Source organism: Varanus komodoensis, unplaced genomic scaffold (genome assembly GCF_004798865.1).
Source record: "Varanus komodoensis strain SLA01 unplaced genomic scaffold, ASM479886v1 scaffold2, whole genome shotgun sequence".
NCBI classification, from domain to species: Eukaryota; Metazoa; Chordata; class Lepidosauria; order Squamata; family Varanidae; genus Varanus; species Varanus komodoensis.
In genome coordinates, this window is record NW_025335568.1 from 52,746,570 (window position 1) to 52,765,487 (window position 18,918).

An 18,918-nucleotide genomic window follows, 5' to 3' on the forward strand; every position below is an offset into this window, starting at 1 on the left:
TCTTTTAGTACTAGTATTCTTAGGGTATGTTTTGACTGAGAGAAAAAAATATCCATTGCATACAACCAATTGAAATTATTTGTATTGTATCATTTCTTTTAGAGCTCTGATCCGAAGTCATCAATCAAAGGTGTGGGTGGTCAGCTCGGTGAGGGGCCTAGTGATGGACTACAATTGCCAAGTAGCCTTCAGTTTCTTGATGATGAACTTGAATCTTCTCCATTGCCTGATCTCAGTGAAGATCAGCCTTTTGATATCCTTCAGAAATCTCTGCAGGAAGCTAATATTACTGAACAAACTTTGGCAGAAGAGGCGTATCTGGATGCCAACATAGGCTCTAATCAACAGTTTGCACAAGCTCAGCTTCATCCTTCCTCATCAGCATCTTTTACTCAGGCTTCTAATGTTTCTAATTACTCAGGGCAGACGCTGCAACCTATAGGAGTTACTCAAGTGGTACAGCAACCAGTTGGAGCATCTTTCGCAAGCAATACAGTTGGTGTGCAACATGGCTTTATGCAACATGTGGGAATCAGTGTTCCCAGCCAGCATTTGTCAAACAGTAGTCAGATTGGTGGTTCTGGACAGATACAGTTAATTGGTTCATTTAGTAATCAGCCTTCTATGATGACCATCAATAATCTTGAAGGATCTCATATTATTTTGAAGGGTGGTGGTCAGCAAACACCTGCAAACATGAGCGGTGGACTCTTGGTTCATAGGCAAACTCCTAATGGTAACTCCTTGTTTGGCAGCTCAAATTCAAGCCCAGTAGCACAACCTGTCACTGTTCCATTTAACAGTACAAATTTTCAAGCATCTTTGCCTGTGCATAACATTATTATTCAGAGGGGTCTTGCTCCAAATTCTAACAAAGTTCCTATCAATATTCAACCAAAGCCTATTCCAATGGGCCAGCAAACCACTTACAATGTGAATAGCTTGGGACTGCAGCAGCATCATGTGCAACAAGGAATTCCTTTTGCTTCATCAAACTCGCCTCAGAATTCAGTAGTTGGTCCACATATGTCTGTTAATATTGTTAGTCAACAAAATACAAGAAAATCTGTTACCCCCCAAGCAGTAAGTAATGCCAGTGGTAGTATTGTTATTCATTCTCCTATGGGACAGCCTCATGCACCTCAAAACCAGTTTCTTATACCCACAAGTCTGTCAGTAAATCCTAATTCAGTTCACCACGTCCAGACTATAAATGGACAGCTTCTTCAGAATCAGCCTTCACAGCTTGTTTCCAGCCAAGTACCCACTGAGCACGTTATGCTGAACAGGAACTCCACAAACATGCTTAGAACAAATCAGTCATATTCAGGACAGATGCTGAATAATCAGAATGCTGTGCAATTAGTTTCTGGTCAAACATTTGCAGCTCCTGGAAGCCAAGTTATAGTAAACCATGGGACTTCTCAAATTGTTAGTGGCCAGGTTCCACTACAACAGGCATCTCCTGCTGTGTTGCATTTATCCCCTAGCCAAGGGAACATTTCCCAAGGTAGAACGGGCTTTACAACAATGTCTCCTGGGCAATCATCAAGTTCAAATATGTCATCAAGCAACCGATTTGCTGTTGTGAGTTCTGCTGCAGTACATCCCAACATTGGTCCATCAGTCCAGTCTGTGGCATCAGGAGGAAATTTTGCTGGAGATCAACTTACACAGCAAAATAGAATGCAGTTATCTGTTAGTGTATCACATCGTCTTCCAGTTTCTTCTTCCAAAGCTGTCAACACCTTTAGTCACACTTCAGTAACACAACCACAGTTTTCCTTTGGCCAGGTATGAATAGATGCCAGCTCAAAATCTTTATCTGTGTAATTTTAAGAACAGTAAAACCCTTTTTGTGATGCAGAGTTGGGGTGATAGCAAGTAGCCTGCTGTTACAACTTCTATCGCTTAGTATGGCATCTGAATGTGTCCATTGCAGCTGTTAACTGAAAGCCACTTATTGTATTGGGAAGTTGAGGCTATGAAAGCCATTCAGAAAAACTAAAGATGAGAGCAAGCTGTAGGTTAGGAAGCTGCCTTGTTTCCACATGTTAAGATTCAAAGATAATGCTAAACTACTGTTAATGTAAAATGGAAGTGAAAGCTACTGCCCTCTTCACAGCCACACTGGAGAAGGAGATGAAAGGCTGGAGCATGTGATCCCAAGGGTCATTTCAGCTTTTTCTCATTAAGCTAAGCATCTTAAATGTACAACTTACTGTAGATTATGGCTGCCATTGATTTTAATTTGTGGATTGAAGCTTAATTTATCACAAAAAATGAAAGATGAGAAGTAGGGCTTTCAAATTATTTAAATGATTCTTAAGTGAGAACAATGATTCTAGTTTATGTATGTCTATACTACTTATTCACTGTTAAGCTAAACATCTGGAGCAATTTAGGATTTGATATTGGACAGAATTGGTTGAATGTCAAGAATATGAATGAAGATGTTGTCTTAACTAATATCAACAACAAATAAGCTGATCTTAAGATTTGCTGCATTAGAAAAAAGTACTTTTGAGTGGGTGTGGTATCAATGATGGTCCTCAATGAGCTGGTTCAGATTAAGAGTCTTGGTTTAATAAACCATGGTTTGTTAGACTAAGAATCAGTGTTGCACCTGCATTCTTCTTTTTCCTCGTGCCATTTGCCTGTTCCACTAATATACCAGAATTGAATATTTTGGTATTTGTTCGAATTAGTTTCCTGTTACATCTGAACTAATAAAACATTTATCTTGGACTACAAAGCAAGATACGAAACTAGGATCTAATCCTTATTTCGTATCTTCATTTGTAGTCCAAGGGTAAACCAAAGACATAATGTTTGCTTTTTGATCTGATAACCTGAGATTTTTATTTCTGAACTAACTCAGAGATTAAGGTGTAGATATGTGCTCAAATATGTTGGCCTGAGTTTTATATAACACCTCCAAAATCTCCATTGATTTGCCTACTTAAATCACACTCCACACAAACTTACCACAAAAAACATGCAATGCAGAACAAAATCTCCATTTGAAGTTTATGCCAGATGGAAAACAATTTTTGCATGTTCTTTCTGTAGTCAAACCACCATACAGGATGAAATCATTTCTGTTTCAGTACAGAAACCTTAGAAAAGAAAGAAATGCAACCAATAAGCTAATTATCTGTCATAATGAAAGTCTGACAGCCTGACCCTATTCATGTTTACTTGAAAGTAATTCCTAACTGTATTCAGATTATTTCCAGGCAAATACGCATAGGAATGCAGTAGCATTTTCATTAAATTCTTACACATATGATCTGATAGTATGGCTAAAAGGTGGCAGGATCTTCGTGTGCAGACTCATCACATAAATGAATTCAAATTTTCTATTTGCAAAGACTCATTTTATAAATAGTATAAAATAATAAAATTGGACCAACAGATAGTTTATATGTTACCGGTTATATGTTGGATTTTGGACTTTGCTGGCCTTTAATGTTTAATTATATGTGTGGTATTTCTGTATGGAATCTTGCAGGCTCAAAAAAAGGTTACGAACCTGACATCTTCAGTTTCATCAGCAAAGTCACAGGACAGCCTGAGACAGCCTCAGCTATCAAGTCTTCTAGGTAATACATTGTCAGGTCAGATGAAGTCTTTTTTTAAATGCTTTTCCCAACTTTTCAGATATGAAATTGGTTTCTCCTTGAACTCTAAAGAAGATTTGTGCTAATGTGGGCCTTAACTAGTATTAGGAGAGTTTTTGTTCATAGCCTACTGATAAGGCTTTGTTACTGAGAAGTACCTATAGATAGATGTATGCATAGATATAACATTAGTATAAAGTTAGCAGAAGATGGAAATCTAGTTAAACACTTTACAAATTGCCAAGTTTCTAAATTGCAAATTTAGTTGATTCTCACATGACATTCAAAAGACACAATAAACTTCATGGAGTACCAAAAATTTGTTGAAATACGCAAAAAGGAAATGGCAGGAAGTAATTCGTATCTGCAAAGAGATGTATGAGCTCTGAAACGGTTTTCTAAAATTTGTTCTACAGTAATTTTTCAGAAATACGTGCATGTTTGACTTTCCATGATGGTCAACATGCATCTTAAAACATGTGAAGACCACTGGGAGTGTGCCTACCATGAACCTGGAAGCCAAGATTGGATGAAAATCCCAACACATTTTTACCATACTTCTTCAGACACATAGTGCCTTTTAAGTATTAACTGCAATGTTTCCATAACACTTGAAAGGCTCCTATTTTTGGCTCTAAACTTGTGAAGTGGCCCCAAGATTAGATACTAGCTGCCCTGAGCTTGAATGTGCAATTAATCTTACCATGACCAAAGAGGGTAAGAAGACTCTCCTCTCACTGCCTCAAAATGCCTCTTTACTCAGCATTGTCTATGAGAAAATTTCTCCAGTTCTGTAACAGGCAAATATGTTAGTACATACTGCTTGATCATTCCTAGTTGACTTCTTCTGCCAGTGGGAGCAGCTGGACAGACAAAGAAACTTCCACCCATGATTTAGCATTGCATTCAAACAGATCTCTGGCTTGTTTCTCTCCGAAGAAGCCAGAATCATAAACCATCATAGGAACAAGCCAGGTAACACAGTTCAGATGTAATAGCAAACAGAGCACAGACAGAGATTTCCTGGTTTGTTTAGCTAAGTGGGAGTGATTGAACAGTGTGCAGTATCAGATCTGCCTTGTTGTGACATCTGAGCAAGGGCAGTGTGTAGATATATGAAAGAATGTGCCCCCTGCAATGCTTTTAGAAGCACCTTGCATCTAGACTTCCACAGATGTTTGTCTAGCTAGTTGGCAAACTGTGTGTGTAGGTATCCAATTCCCCTTTAGCATCTGGGCTCTGTGCCCAGATTCCCTTTCAAAAAATTATTCCTAGTTCTTTTTCGTGGTCTCTGTGCATCACACATATGGGCGCTGTGCATTCATGGGGCCTTTTGCCAGATAGATAGAAATTCCCTGGCGAGGTGTTTTGGTGGGAGCCCTGTTCATTTTCGACTGCCGCCTTGGGTGTCTCAGTTTCGTTCCTTCCTAGCTCTCCTCACAATCTAAAAACTCCCTTTTCCCTCAAACTTACCACACAAAACTCAACTTACTTTCATTTTTCAGCCTTTCTAAACTTTATTGCATTTATATATCCATCTTACCTCATAACCTATTCTTATCATTAAGCTTTTCAATTGTCTTTCTTCGCTCACCATACGTTACTCAATATTGGTCTACTGGATTTGGGGTGGAGGAGCAGGAGAGTTAGACTTAGTTTATTAATCAGGTTTTCTTAAGTAATGAGCATGTTAAACTATATAATTCTTAATGGAAAATCCTTCTGAAGCCTGGGCAGCAGGACAAGATGAAACCTGTGAATTATTCTCTAGAGTGTAAATAATTTCATTGTGAAGGTGGAAAGAAGCTTGAATTACCATGTGCTTTTAATGTTACATCTTTACGCAGTTTAGGCATACTCAGATACTGCTTACATCTCAAAAGCTGTTAAGACACTCTTTGATTATCTTATTCTATTGATAGATTATTAATATTTGTGTATTGTATAGTAGTTCTATTAAAGGATTCCCAATGACATGTCTCTGCCTATAAATTATTTTTAAATAATTGAGTGACATGTTCATGTAGAAGACTCTAAATATCATTTGGGAGTTTGTTTTGACTAATCTTTTAAAAGAGTCTTCATAATTTATGTGTTTGTAGGACAAGACACTGGGGGAAAAATCATACAACAGACAATAGGAACAGCACTGCCACACCAGGAAAAAGCAGTAGGATCATCTCTTGCCCAATCGAATGTACAGGTAAAAAACATTTTCCCCATAATTTCTTCCCCTTAAATTTTAGGGAATATTTACACAACCTATAGTTTATCATACCATTCTTTAAACTTAAAATAATAATCTTTCTACAAAGTAATTTGTGAGGAAGTCTGTGATGGTATATTTGAAAATCTCAAAATCATTTAAAATATTACAAAAAACAAAGTGATAATTCAGATAAAAGCTTGGAGTTTTACGCTTTTTGGTGAACTACAAGCACTCAGCTAATTGCTGGTTTCTCAACCGAATCCTTGGATTCCACTTCATTATTTTTATACAGAATGTAATGGAGTGATGTTATTGCAAACTATTATAGTATTGTGATTTGTGATGTAGAGTTAGCTGTATCTATTAATATTTAGCTCACATATCTTTATACCAGCTGTACAGAACCTCTTTCAGTCCAAGGGTGAATTCTGTTTCAGAGAAGCGCTTTGGGGATGGCATCTATTTGTTTTTATCTGTCTATACTGACCAGTAACTGACGGTCCAGTGGCAAAAGAGCTGAGGCCAAAATAATAACACCTCCCCAGTGGTAGCTTAAAGCTTTTGCTGCCAGTAAATTAGTTTTAGAGGATGTATTTCAACTTTTAGAATGGAGGAAAAATACTGCACAAAAGCTGGAAAAACAGCAACAGTTGTAGAAAGGATGTGGAGCCAGGGGAAGGAGGCATGGTCTCAGAGGGACAGATTGGTTTCCCAGCCTGAGGTTTCCTGTTTATTTGTATTGTCAGCCTATAAAAACTACCTTTGGGAATCTTTTGAAAGCAGTTTATTCCTGTTGCACACTGTGCACACAACTGTCACATGTTTTTATAAAAGACTATTATCCTAGTGTAATAGAAATCTGTTTTGGATCTAGGTGGATGGTCATACAATAGGACAAAAGAGGCCTGCTGCTAAACAGCTAACAAAAGGAGCTTTGTAAGTTATTTCTTTTTTATTCCTACTTTAACTTTAGACATTTTTCTTTTCACTGAGACCTGCAAGTTTTGTTAAGATGTTGCACACATATGGCTCTGTTGTAAACAACTGACAGTAGTAATCTTTCCATTAGTATTCTACAGCAGTTACAGAAGGACCAGGCACATGCTGTGACTCCTGATAAAAGTCAGTTCAGATCTTTAAATGATGCAGTCCAGCGACTTCTCTCATATCATGTATGCCAGGGATCACTGCCAACAGAAGAGGACTTAAGGAAAGGTAGGTTTTCTTTAATTTCCAAATCATGTGAAAAGCTGTTTTTGTGGGGTTTAATTTCTATAAAACATAATATTATATTGGTACTAATAAATGCAAGAAGAAGAAATTATAAGGAAAGAATTGTATGAAGTACTACTCTGTAAGTGTATTTTTATGCCTTTTCAGTGGACAACGAGTTTGAATCTGTAGCCACACAGCTTCTGAAAAGAACACAAGCTATGTTAAATAAATATAGATGTCTGCTCATGGAAGATGCAATGGTAAGACTAATAAAAAAGCTGTATTTGTGTATCTTTGTAACAAACTACATGTGAGGTTTCTCACATGCTTAGTCCTGATGTACAGAATTTTTCTTCAGTGAACAGCTAGGATGGGGCAGGCTGAGCTTGATGAAGGGGTGGGTAAGCTTTCCCCTCATTGCAAGCAGGGATTGCACATGGAGGCACAAGACTGCTGTCCTGCCACTCCCTCTGCTGGCTATTTTTTTTAAAAAAAATGTGTGTGCCAGGTCTAACCGTGTGACAAACTTCATGGCTAGTTTGGGCTGCTGTGCATAAGTGGTGTGCACGCGTGTGCATGTGTGTGTGTGCAGTTGTGCATATTAGCCACACTAGTTAATTTTACATGATTCTTTTTTTTTTTTTTTTACAAAAGAGGTGAAAAACCTTTATTGCTGACGTTTCCCTTTGCCAACATCATTGGGACAAGACTCTGTCCCCTCTGTCAAGCTTTCTCACAAGTTCTTAAAAAATGTTGGAGAATGTGAGGGTGGGATATGCTCACCTCCCTTCATGAGGCATGTCTGCTTAGAAGTGCTCTTCTGCCATCTCATAAGCAGCTACATAGGAACAGCAAGGTCTGAATATGCCCATTTGCATGGTAATTCAGTCCTCCCCAGGGTCTCTTTGTGACTCACTGGCTTACAGCACTGCAACAGGAGAATTTCTTTCAGCATAAATAACTGTTAACTACCTTGAAGTGTTATGCATACAGGATTAGAGAGAGAGAGAGAGCCCAGCATGGTGCAGGTCTTGAGGTAACTTTTCCCACCTATGCAAAAATTCTGAAAGCAGCTGTTAGTCTCACAGAGCTTAAAAATGAATCTTTTAAAAATGTTTAAGAAATTGGCATGGAGTAGGTGGAAAGGCATGCAGAAATTAGTAATTAACCATGGCTATGATGTTAGATTCTTAAGCTGTGGTGCTTTGCATACTTATTTTGGAGTAAGCCCTACTGAGAGGGCATAACTATGGAGAACAACTTTCTCTGTGAACAGAGCCTTTCTCTGCTGATGGGGGCACCTCCATGGCATCATATTACTGAGTGGATCTGAGGGTTAGGACTGAGTGTATTTCAAAGCAGTACTATTTATTTATCAAGTATTTAAGGTGACCAATCTCTGCTCTTTTTTTGCTTCACCAGATTAACATAGCTGAACTGCTGGAAATACATAAAACTAGCAATCTTTTTATATAGGTGTGGTGCTAACCATTCTTGCATAGAAATAAGAATTAGTGATAGGAATGGGCTTTGCAGTTGTTCACTAGGTAATAAAATGTGGCTTGTATGTTTGCCTATAAGGTATAGATGCCTCATTTACTGTAATACTCTGTGAATTAGCAATAAGTATCTAGAGTAACAATTTCCAACCTTTTCTAGTTCAGCAGATGTCATTTCCATCTTTTCTGTCATTTTCAGTTTTTAAAGAAATGTTTAGGTATGACACAACTGCCTTTTACAATTGTAATTCCTCATAGTCTTCTAAATATCTTTCTTCCTAATTTTGAATCCTCATCTTTAACAACAGTGGACGGTGGCGGGGGGTGGGGGGAGATACACAGATCTGGCAGGTCTGTATATATTTATGGCAAAGCATGCCATGCTAGGATTAACACATTAAGACAGAAATGTGGCAAATGGTTACAAAAGCAAGAGGAGTTGTACTGATATAGGCACTGACTTGTGTGCATTACCTGTGAAGCAGGGTTGGGGAACATGTGGCCCTTCAGACATTGTTGGGTTGCATGTTCCAGTAACTGTAGCCACATAGCCAACAAATAAAACTTGTTTGAACAAAGGTTTGTGTTCTTTTCCAGAGGATAAATCCTTCTGCAGAAATGGTCATGATTGACAGGATGTTTAACCAGGAAGAAAGACAAACTCTGTCCCGGGATAAGCGTCTTGCAATAGTTGATCCTGGTAATGAATTAATCGTTTTGAAACAAATGAGATTTATGTATAGATAATAGCCATAGCATTGACAAACATGTTCCTTTAAACTGTAAGTAAAATTTTAATGCTGGAAAGAGTTCTAGCTGTGGATCAGACATAAAGATGTAACATTTCTGGAAACTATAGAACCACAGGAAATGTATTTTGTATCTGGATGAAGTAAAACAATGTTGACATAGTACTATCAAACTTGCAAGTTCGACAAGCTGCAATCCTAGAAATGCTTACCTGGGAGTAAATTCAATTGTACTCTGTAGGACTTACTTCTAAATAAATGCAAACCAGCTTGTGTTATTAGGGATTAATGTATATATATGAAGTTAACATATATAAATTCGTTAGTTTGCCTTCAAACAAACAACAATTTGAAATGGCAATAGGATGCAACCAAATGTTGCAGTGTGGAGTACTTCTGTTCAAGTTTCCAGTCATGTTTTTCTATTACATCCCTCACAGCCAGTTTTCCATTTTCCCTCCCCCAGTTAGTTAGCATTCTGTGTCTACTAAGTATGCTCAGCCATCCTTGGACTGGTGACTCCCTAGGTCTTTGTCCCATAAAGACTTTTTTTTGTACTTCTACAAAACTTGGGGTTCTCCTGAGAATGCAAATAACCTCCTGCTAGTTTGTGATTGATGTTGTTTAAGTTACATAATAATTGGGAGATTAGAGTTCACTGTTAAATTATAGAAGTGGAACCTAATGTTGCATTGTAGAGTGCTTATGTTCAGAATTTCAGCTATTCCATTCCACCTCCTTGCTTCTCACTTTCTGTTTCTTCCTTCCCCAAGTAGCCAGTCAGTGTTCTTGGACCACTAAGCCTTTGGTTTAGCCTCTTTCCTTTCCCTAAGCCACTAAGCCTCTTCCCTTTCCCTTTAGGATGTTATTCCATAGATCGTGTACTACTGCAAACCTTGGGGTACTCCCAAGTCTGCTAATATCTCTCCGTGTGTGGGCAGCACCATTTTAGTTACCAAATAATGCTACCCACAGTCTCAACACTGCAAATTAAGGAAAAAATGATATCCAGTGTCAGTGACGGAGCTTCAAGGTGTTGTTCAATAAAATACTTGAACACATCTTTTTTAAATAGGAAAAATAAGATAACTATTGACAAAAAAGAGCCTCAACACTGGGTTGATGCAGATATAATCCTTGCTATGCCTATTGGATGGTATAGAAATGAAATAAAATAACAAATAATAACCACAGGTAACAAATCAGGAACCACTGTCTGTTTTGTTCACCTTTCTCTTGGTGAAACAAATTTCCTCCCTCTGGATTTAATTGTAGTTGAAAGAAACATTCATACTGACCATAACTGTGGTTAACACCAACCAATTCTCTTTAATTCAGGATCTGCAAACCACTAAAACTGTATTTTAATAAATATGTACTAGAAAGTCTTTATGGTGTGATGATGATTAGAGAGTTGGACTGGGGAACTGGGAGACTGATGTTCTAGTCTCCACTTAGCCATGAAGTCACTGGGTGACTTTGGGCCAGCCACAGAATCTCAGCACACCCCACCTCACAGGGTTGTTGTTAGGATAAAATGGAGTTATGTATGCCATTTTGGGTTCTTTATAAAAGGAAAAAAGGTGGGATATAATTCTACTGAATAATAATAACAAGTCTGATATGGTATACTAAAATACTTGTTTTCAAATTTCAGATGGTTTTCTGACAGATTTTTGTTGTTCCTCCACGCAATTGGACAAGTTTGTTGATGAAACACAGCCTAGTAAAAGCGATCATCAATCCAGCAAACCTTTATCTTCTCAGAACCAGACTGCTAATTCCCAAATCAAAGACAGGCCAAGTCCGAGCACAACTGAGTCTTTAAATCACAACAAACTTCATGTAGTGCCTAACAATATTGTGAGTTCACAACAAGGAAGCGTTTCTGTCAAAAAATCAGAAAGCCTCACAAAAGCTTTAACGTTTGAGAAATCAAGCTGCTCTCCTAAATGCCACCATATGGCTGCTTCTGAACAAAACATAGCTTGTAAAGACCCTGACAAATCTGATGAAAACTCATTAAGTTCTGAAGATGATTCATCAAAAACCTTATCAAGTGCAGATCGCGCTACACGTAATACAGCATGTCGGAATACAGTTGATTCTAACTCAGAAACAACATATAATCATTCCCTCCAAGATAAAACTCCTCGGAGTTCTCCAAAGAATGAAGATTTGCATCCAGATAACTTGAAAGGTTCTGGGAAACCCCAAAAGGATTTGCTGCTCAATAAGAGTTTAGAGACTACATTCAAAAACATATTGGAACTGAAAAAGACTGGGAGGCAGCCACAAAATGAGGCAGCTGGAAGTGGCTCCCTAGATTTAGAATATCCAAACTTTTCACTTATCGCTTCACAAGAAAACTGCCTGGAGAAATTTATTCCAGAACACAGTGAAGGTGTTGTAGAAACTGATTCTCTTTTAGAAGCCGCTGTAAATAGTATCTTAGAGTGTTAATAGTTGCAGTACCATGGACATATTTCTCATAGAAGCAAATGTGAATGACACCACAAGTTCAGCTGACATATGTCAAAGGTTACCTTTCTAAAGTAGATTTTGTTCTGTGTTTGAGAGCAATACTCATTGTGGTTACAGTGAGGTACCCCAGTAAGATAAATTCTTAAGAGAAAGCTGTCTAGTAGGGAATAAACTTTGGTTGCATTTGGGCATAATGTTAAACTATGTATTAAGGCACAATCCTGTACAGGGTTTTTTTTTAAAGACCTTCACCTCCCCAGAACACTGGGATATGCTGGAGAATTGTATGCCTTTTTAGGCCTAAACATGGATAGGATTGCACCCTTAGTGTTAGAAGAGTGAGCCTCAGTGAGCCTCAGGTTTGCATGTCTTCCTTCTCTGGAATGGCTTCAAGGAGGATTTAGATTAACTGTAATTTAGCATGGCATCCAAATCCTAAATCTTAACTATGATTAATTGAAACAAATCAGTTTTATAATTCATGGTCTGATGCTGGATTTCTTCCATTAACCATAGTTAAATTTAAGCACAATTTGTCCAGGTTTGGAGGACACAATAAATTGTAGTTGATCAAAAAAGGCTTCCAAACTCCTCATTGAGGCCTGTGGTTTAACATTATGTCCAAACCAACACATTATGATAGTGATAATGAGAATTGTTTTAATGTTGGTTAATGAGACTGCAATTCCCTAGGCTGTATGTAACAAGGTAACATACTGACAATCACAGTCTAGTAACAGATGTATTAAATTAAATGTCAAGAATTTACATGTAATACAACCCCGACCACCACCTTGCTGTTCACCCAGCTCCCATCACTTGATTTTAAGATGTAATGCTTGTGGTTAAAAATCCCATTTGTACCTCCTTTGAAAAATGCCTGTCTCTCAGATTTGGAAGAAACAGAAAAACTGGAAGGAGAGAAATTGTCATTAGGTGTTTACAGGGCTTTATACTTTAAAAGTGCTTTTTATTGCTCCATGAGCAGAAACAAATACATTACAGAAACATTTGGTCTATGGAATGAATCTGTAGAGTTTTAATCACCATGGTATGGCATGAAACAATACGTGCTAGCCTAAGAAGCTAGTTGGTGGAAAATTGTAAAAGAAGCAGCTATGACATAACCACAACATTATGTATATAAATACACACACACGCATATACACAATCATACTTCAAGGAAAGCGTTTTCACTTTATAATTGGATCTCATCAAACCATGTCTTTCTGAAGTGGTAAAATGTTTTTCTAGATCAAGTATGACAAGCACTTTTTTTGGGGAAAATTGTTTTTTTTATAATAGTACTTTATACTTTGCAGAGATGTTAGCCTTAATCTGAACAATTCAAAGGCCAGTGTTGGATTTTGTTTTAGTATTTGCTGCTTCTGCTTCTTGCCATTCAACAAAGTTAGTCATTTGCAGCAGCAGTTTTAATGACCAAAATATGTACAAACCAAAGTTAATCTGCTGTCCCATTAATATATAGGCATGTAATTCATAATCTTAGAGCCAAAGGAACCCCATGCATTGTTTGCATTTGGCTGGTGGATATGTTGAACAATATAACAATATTATTTTATTTATTATTTTAATCAATGGCATTCTCCTTCTATGCTGCCATGCTGGGTTTGTGTGTTTGCTTGTGTGCGTGTGTATTTAAAATATATAAGCCTACTTCAGTGCTGCTAGGTATATTGGGTTTGTGCCATTAGTAAAGGGATGTAGCATCTATGACTGCTCAAAAAGACAGGTACGTGGTTTGTAAGGTAAATGCTTATCACCTGGTTCATACATAGCAACAGTGTAAGTTGAGTATGGGCTGTTTTTGAATTGTGGGTTGTGGTTGAATCATGGAATGTCATTACATGCGACCTTGTACTATGGTTCAACGATGAGGTATTGAAACATAACTCAAAAGTTTACAAACCATGGTTTGTCTTCCTGGCTTGTTCATCCTTAACAAGCATAGTTAAACCATAGCATGGGATTTGCACATAATGGCAACCCACAATTCAAAAGCCCCATATAGTCAACCTTTACTCTGAATTGTCATGCACAAACCAGGCCATAGCTTCCCCTTACAGCCCTATTTAAAAACTTCTTAGTTGACTTAATCATAGCCTGGAGGCACTATAGCCTTGACACAATGGCTCTTATGTATATAAAGGCATGAGTGTGCATTTGAAAATGAAGCATTCCCTGATCCTGAGTTGAATGAGGGAACTCCCTCTTGCATTAATCTGTGGACACCCTGGGACTCCACAGTGCAGCAACAGTGACAAGCTGTGGTTGTCAGTCAGATTGCCAGAATGCAAAGGGAAGAAAAGGGCTGAGTTTTGCTTTGTTTCCTCCAAGCTGATTGTAAAGTAAGAGCCATTTTCTGCTGTCTTTAATCAACACTAAATTCTACCACCGTCCTTGAGTTGAGACAGCATCACTGTAGAATAATAAAAGAATCAAAGTCAGCAAAATAGTAGTATTTACTATTCAAACTTGCCTTGAAAGAAACAGTAATATAGAGGGGGTTCCTTTATTTTTATCTCCACTTTTTGTTTTAAAAAGTGTACTGCTTTTACCATTACAAAATTGTAAGCCCCTACATTCCATGGCAATTATTGTTTGAAAGACTTAAAAGACCTGACATTCATTTCGATTCATATTTTTAGAGGTGAGTACTTGTTTCCTTATAAATGATATAGACAGCCTTTGCTTTTCGCTCAAGATTCCCTCAAGGAAAAATTATTTGAACTGTAACCATAATGAGAATGTCTAGAAAGGCAAGGTGTACGTTGCACCAGTCATATACATAATTTAAACTAGTATCTGATTGGAAGAATGAGAAATTGAACTCCCATACCATGGATCCACCGTCTCTTGTTTTTATTGGAGAGTGTAATATCTGTACAGAATATTCTGAACCTAAATACCAAAACAAAGCCTATACATTTTGAATCTTATGTGAGAGTTTACTTTTAGATAAAGTTTTAGCCAAGGCATCTGAAATGCACTTCATCAATGTGGATTAAACAATACTTATATTTATCCCAGCATTTTATGTTGGGAACCCACTGAACAAAGTTCAGCTAAATTAACCTGGGGTAGCTAATGTATTTTATTTATTAAAATGAACTTGTTTTTAGAGCTCTGAATATTTTAATTGGTAATGCAGTAAAAATATTTTTGTTTGTTGTAAAAAAAAGTGTGAATTTGTTATGCAGCCCATGGTCCTGAATCCAGAAGATCATTTATTTGTGCTTAACTGCTTTGTAGGAGTGGTCTCTTGACTTCCTGGATGTCTTTCCATATTGTCTAAGACTAAAACAAACTTTTTGCTGGCAACTATGAGAAATAACTGATTCAACAAGGTCAGCATAATTGATTTGTTAGATTTGGGAGGCCTTACAGACTGACTTTACTGAAAGAGGATTTGTCACTTATTGTCAGTGTGGTATGGACTTTTATTTGCTTAAATACTTTCATTTGTATAGTATGTCTCACTTGAAATTGCTTTGTATACATTTTGTAAAAATATTTATAAAATGTTTTGTAAAAAAAGTATAACAAATTGCAGTTTATTTTGTTATGTTGGATAAATACTGTTAAAAAACACACGTTGGTAAAATATATTGTTAACCCATGGATAGGAAATGTTTAGCTGAAGACTACAGATTGAAACAACCATTGCAATACAGCCAAAGATTTGGGAAAAATATCTGTGATTGTCTTGATTTAACGAAGAAAAACAGTTAAAGTTTTCAGAGGGGTTTCTTTTTTTAGCTACAAATTGCAAAATATTTTATTATATATCTCTACATTTCTGCGAACATGGCATCAAAGGCAAGTATACAGCGTTCCTAGGTAGTCTCCCCTTTAGACCAAGAGCAGCTTAGTTGTGTTTAGTTGCCTTTAAATCATGCCTTGGAATCACATATCCCTCTGTGCTTCACAGATGCAGACAAGGAACTGTTCCTATTTCTTACTAAAGGTGCCTGCCCAAGCTCCACTGTTACATACTCCAGGATACTACCTCAATCTTGTTTATGCTGCAGTTATGAATCCTGATTGTAAATGTTCTTTAGAGTTTGCATCCAGAATTTGCTATGTGAAAGGACCTCCCATAAGAACATCTCCACTCACAGAAGGCTTTTCTGCCTGATGTTGGGGGTCTTCCTGCACTCGTACCATCATTTAGCCCAATCAGCAGAATTTCCTGACTAGCATTTTCAACAGGCTGGATAGGCTGCTGTGCGAAGCAAGAAGCATCAGTGCAGTAGATCCAGAAAGAATCTGAAGACAACCCTGACTAAAGATTTGCTAGGAAAAGAATATTTGTCTAACAATAGTATCTGCTGTTGAAAATACCACTGGGTAGCCTGCAGCCTTCCAGATGATGCTGATCTCCAGTTCCTACTGTGCTCCATGCCCATGGTTAATGAATGAACCAGGGATGAACCAGTTTTCCACCCCTGGTTTAAAATTAAAGTCTGGAATTTGAGAAACGAGGCATTATTGTTAAGCAGTAACATCAAGGCCCTAGTGAAAAGAAATTTTTCATCATTTTCCAGATTCTTCAGAAGTCACCACTGTCTTTAAAAATAAATTCTTATTAATGACGGTATTCTTTGCATTAACTCACCTGCTTTGGAGGACTGTTGCCAGGGAGAAAGATGGGATGCAAATAATATGTACAGGTGTTGGCATGTATCTGTTCTTGAGAGAACATGCATCAGCTTCCTACCCCTACTCCCAGGGAAGGGGACTAAATTTTGAAGACCAGCTCTAGCAGCTCATACAATATTGTTCCCCAGCAGAAGCAAAACACAGTGACTGGTTTCACATGACACACTAAGCATGGCTTCAAAGCAGTGCTTGCTTGCTTAGTATCTTACCCAGAACCAGTGTCAGGAAGGAGAGAAAACCTTGCAGCAGGACTGAGGTGGGTGCAGGTTTCTCCAGAGTCATGATTTTCTTGTCAGGAACACTGAGGCTCAGTGAATGCAAGCCAAGTTATACAGTGTACTTTGTGTTGTCTGAACCCACTACAGTAGAGTCTGAGTCTCTCTCTCTCCCCACCCCCCTCCACAGGGAGCCTGTGACTGGCCCACCCAAGTCATCCAAGTGGATTTCATGCCCATGTGGGAACCAGATGCCAGATCTCCTGGGTCCCCAGTCCAACATTTTAACCACAACACCGCACTGGCTTTCAAATTGCTCCACTAACTTAGAATTGCCATGCACCATCACCCATAGAATCCATCCTTTCCAGGTTTCTTAATAAATTTTATGGAACAAAAATTGTTTTCTGTACATGAAATGTTTTGAAAAGTTATGCTAATAAGTCATGGTTGAACTCAAGAACTTCAGTTTCAATACTTCTTGTCAATATGATGTCCATGCTCACTGAGCCCACATGAAATGACATCTTCAGTTGGGGGTTGGATGTGTAAAATGGCAGCACTAGCATCTGTCTCTTCCTGCAGCTTCACATGCTGCAGCCATACCTGTCATCCCCTACAGTGGGGTGTCAGGTAATGCCTCCTGGCCCAGTGGCAACCGCACTGTGCTAAACAAGCCAAGGGGCAAAGGCAGCTTCTTCTGGCAGGTGTTCCTCATCTACACAATTTGCCCTATGCTCAGCAACTTAGCTCCACTGCCTTGAAAAGATTTTGCTTCCTTAATGGGGTTAAACACTGCTACAGACATAATACTAAAGCTCTGGTTCACCACAGGACTTATTTGTGAAGCCAGAATACTTAAGCCTTCTCAATGTGTAAGCACACGAGTGGAATCTTGTGGAATACACATTATTTCAGTTCTTAACAACCTAGATTTATAGACTAAATTAGAACTTGTAAAATAGATCAAGGCTTCAACAACTTTGTTGTTTCCTGATCACTTCTTCCATCCCCACCCAAATGTTCTGGTAGCATGAAGTGGGGAAAGGATACCTTAAAAAGGCAGCACTAGCACGGGGAGGTTGGTTTTTCCACCACCAATTCAGCTTGATTTATGCTGAGCCAGTCAGTCTGTTCTGACTATTAACAATCGACATGGAGATCAATTCAGGCTTCATATTTACCATTCCTGGCAACCATTTCTGCATCACTTTGTAATTAATTAATTTTTTAAAGGTTCACATGCAAATTTATGTACATTTTCACAAACTTTTCTCCAAAGTTATATACATTTTTGTATCCAATGTTGCCTAATATGCACATTTTTGCAAGAGATGTTCCTCTAATATAATGCTTTTTTGTATGTTATTTCCCTCCGGAAATGAGTATTATTCACAAAACGGTATCACAGAATTTGGCTGAATGTAGATAGTGAAGGATAAGTGCATATGATCCTGAAAGTGCAAATTAGGTAGGCTGATATGAAAACAATTTTTCTTCCCACATCTACTAGCGAGTAAACATTACATTATGATAACTATTCAAAAACCAAAGCCTTGTAGAAATAAACCAATTTTCAGTGAGCATCTAAGGGTGTAACCCTATGCATGTTTGGTCAGGGAGTTTTCCCTGTCTGAACTTGCTAGGATTATAGCCTAAATGCTAAAAAAAGAAGGATCTTTCCTGATGGATTTCCAAGGCAAGGAAATTCTACAACATGGACACCAGCTCAAAGTATTAGGTGCTGATACCTTGTGTCATGTGAGGGAAAGTCCACAAGTGCCAATTTTAAGGGAAGGTATTTTCATCTGGGAGCAGTCAGTCTTGAAGCAACCAGATCTCAAAAAGCTTTAAACTTAAAATCTTTAAACTAGTGAGAATACAGATATATCCATATCCTGACTTAATTCAGATGATGTGAGAGTGTCATCCAATCTATGAATTCCAGTTACTTATCTGACCACTAACACTCTCTCTCTCTCTCTCTCTCTCAAATGTTCGGTATTTATATATCACTCCACATCCAAGCAGGTTCCAGTGTGGAACCTGGAAGATAACTGTAGAACAGTAGAAGGTAAAAACAAATGAAAGATTAAAGACAATGCTTTTTAAAAATAGAAAATGTTATAACATTATGATCATGGCCAGTCAGCAAGAAAGGCTTCCTGTCTTTAGCAATGGTGAAACCAGTGCAGTACTTGTCCAAGCCTTACCTCACGATGCTGGAATTACATGGAAAAT

The 18,918-nt window shown here is 38.0% G+C and overlaps 1 protein-coding gene across 3 annotated transcripts in view; it reads left to right on the top strand.

Annotated features, from left to right (window-relative positions):
* Positions 1 to 15,494, top strand: part of BICRAL (BICRA like chromatin remodeling complex associated protein) — a 30,653-nt gene extending 15,159 nt beyond the window's left edge. For 2 of the 3 annotated variants that reach the window (XM_044428564.1, XM_044428561.1), the window contains exons 5-12: positions 103 to 1,794; positions 3,515 to 3,620; positions 5,726 to 5,826; positions 6,707 to 6,768; positions 6,902 to 7,047; positions 7,213 to 7,307; positions 9,144 to 9,246; positions 10,953 to 15,494. In XM_044428564.1, coding sequence (XP_044284499.1) covers positions 103 to 1,794; positions 3,515 to 3,620; positions 5,726 to 5,826; positions 6,707 to 6,768; positions 6,902 to 7,047; positions 7,213 to 7,307; positions 9,144 to 9,246; positions 10,953 to 11,758 — 3,111 coding nt within the window. In that variant the 3' untranslated portion in view covers positions 11,759 to 15,494. The remainder of the gene's footprint in view (positions 1 to 102; positions 1,795 to 3,514; positions 3,621 to 5,725; positions 5,827 to 6,706; positions 6,769 to 6,901; positions 7,048 to 7,212; positions 7,308 to 9,143; positions 9,247 to 10,952) is intronic. The other variant, XM_044428562.1, reaches the window with a different exon arrangement.
* Positions 15,495 to 18,918: the final 3,424 nt, after the last annotated feature.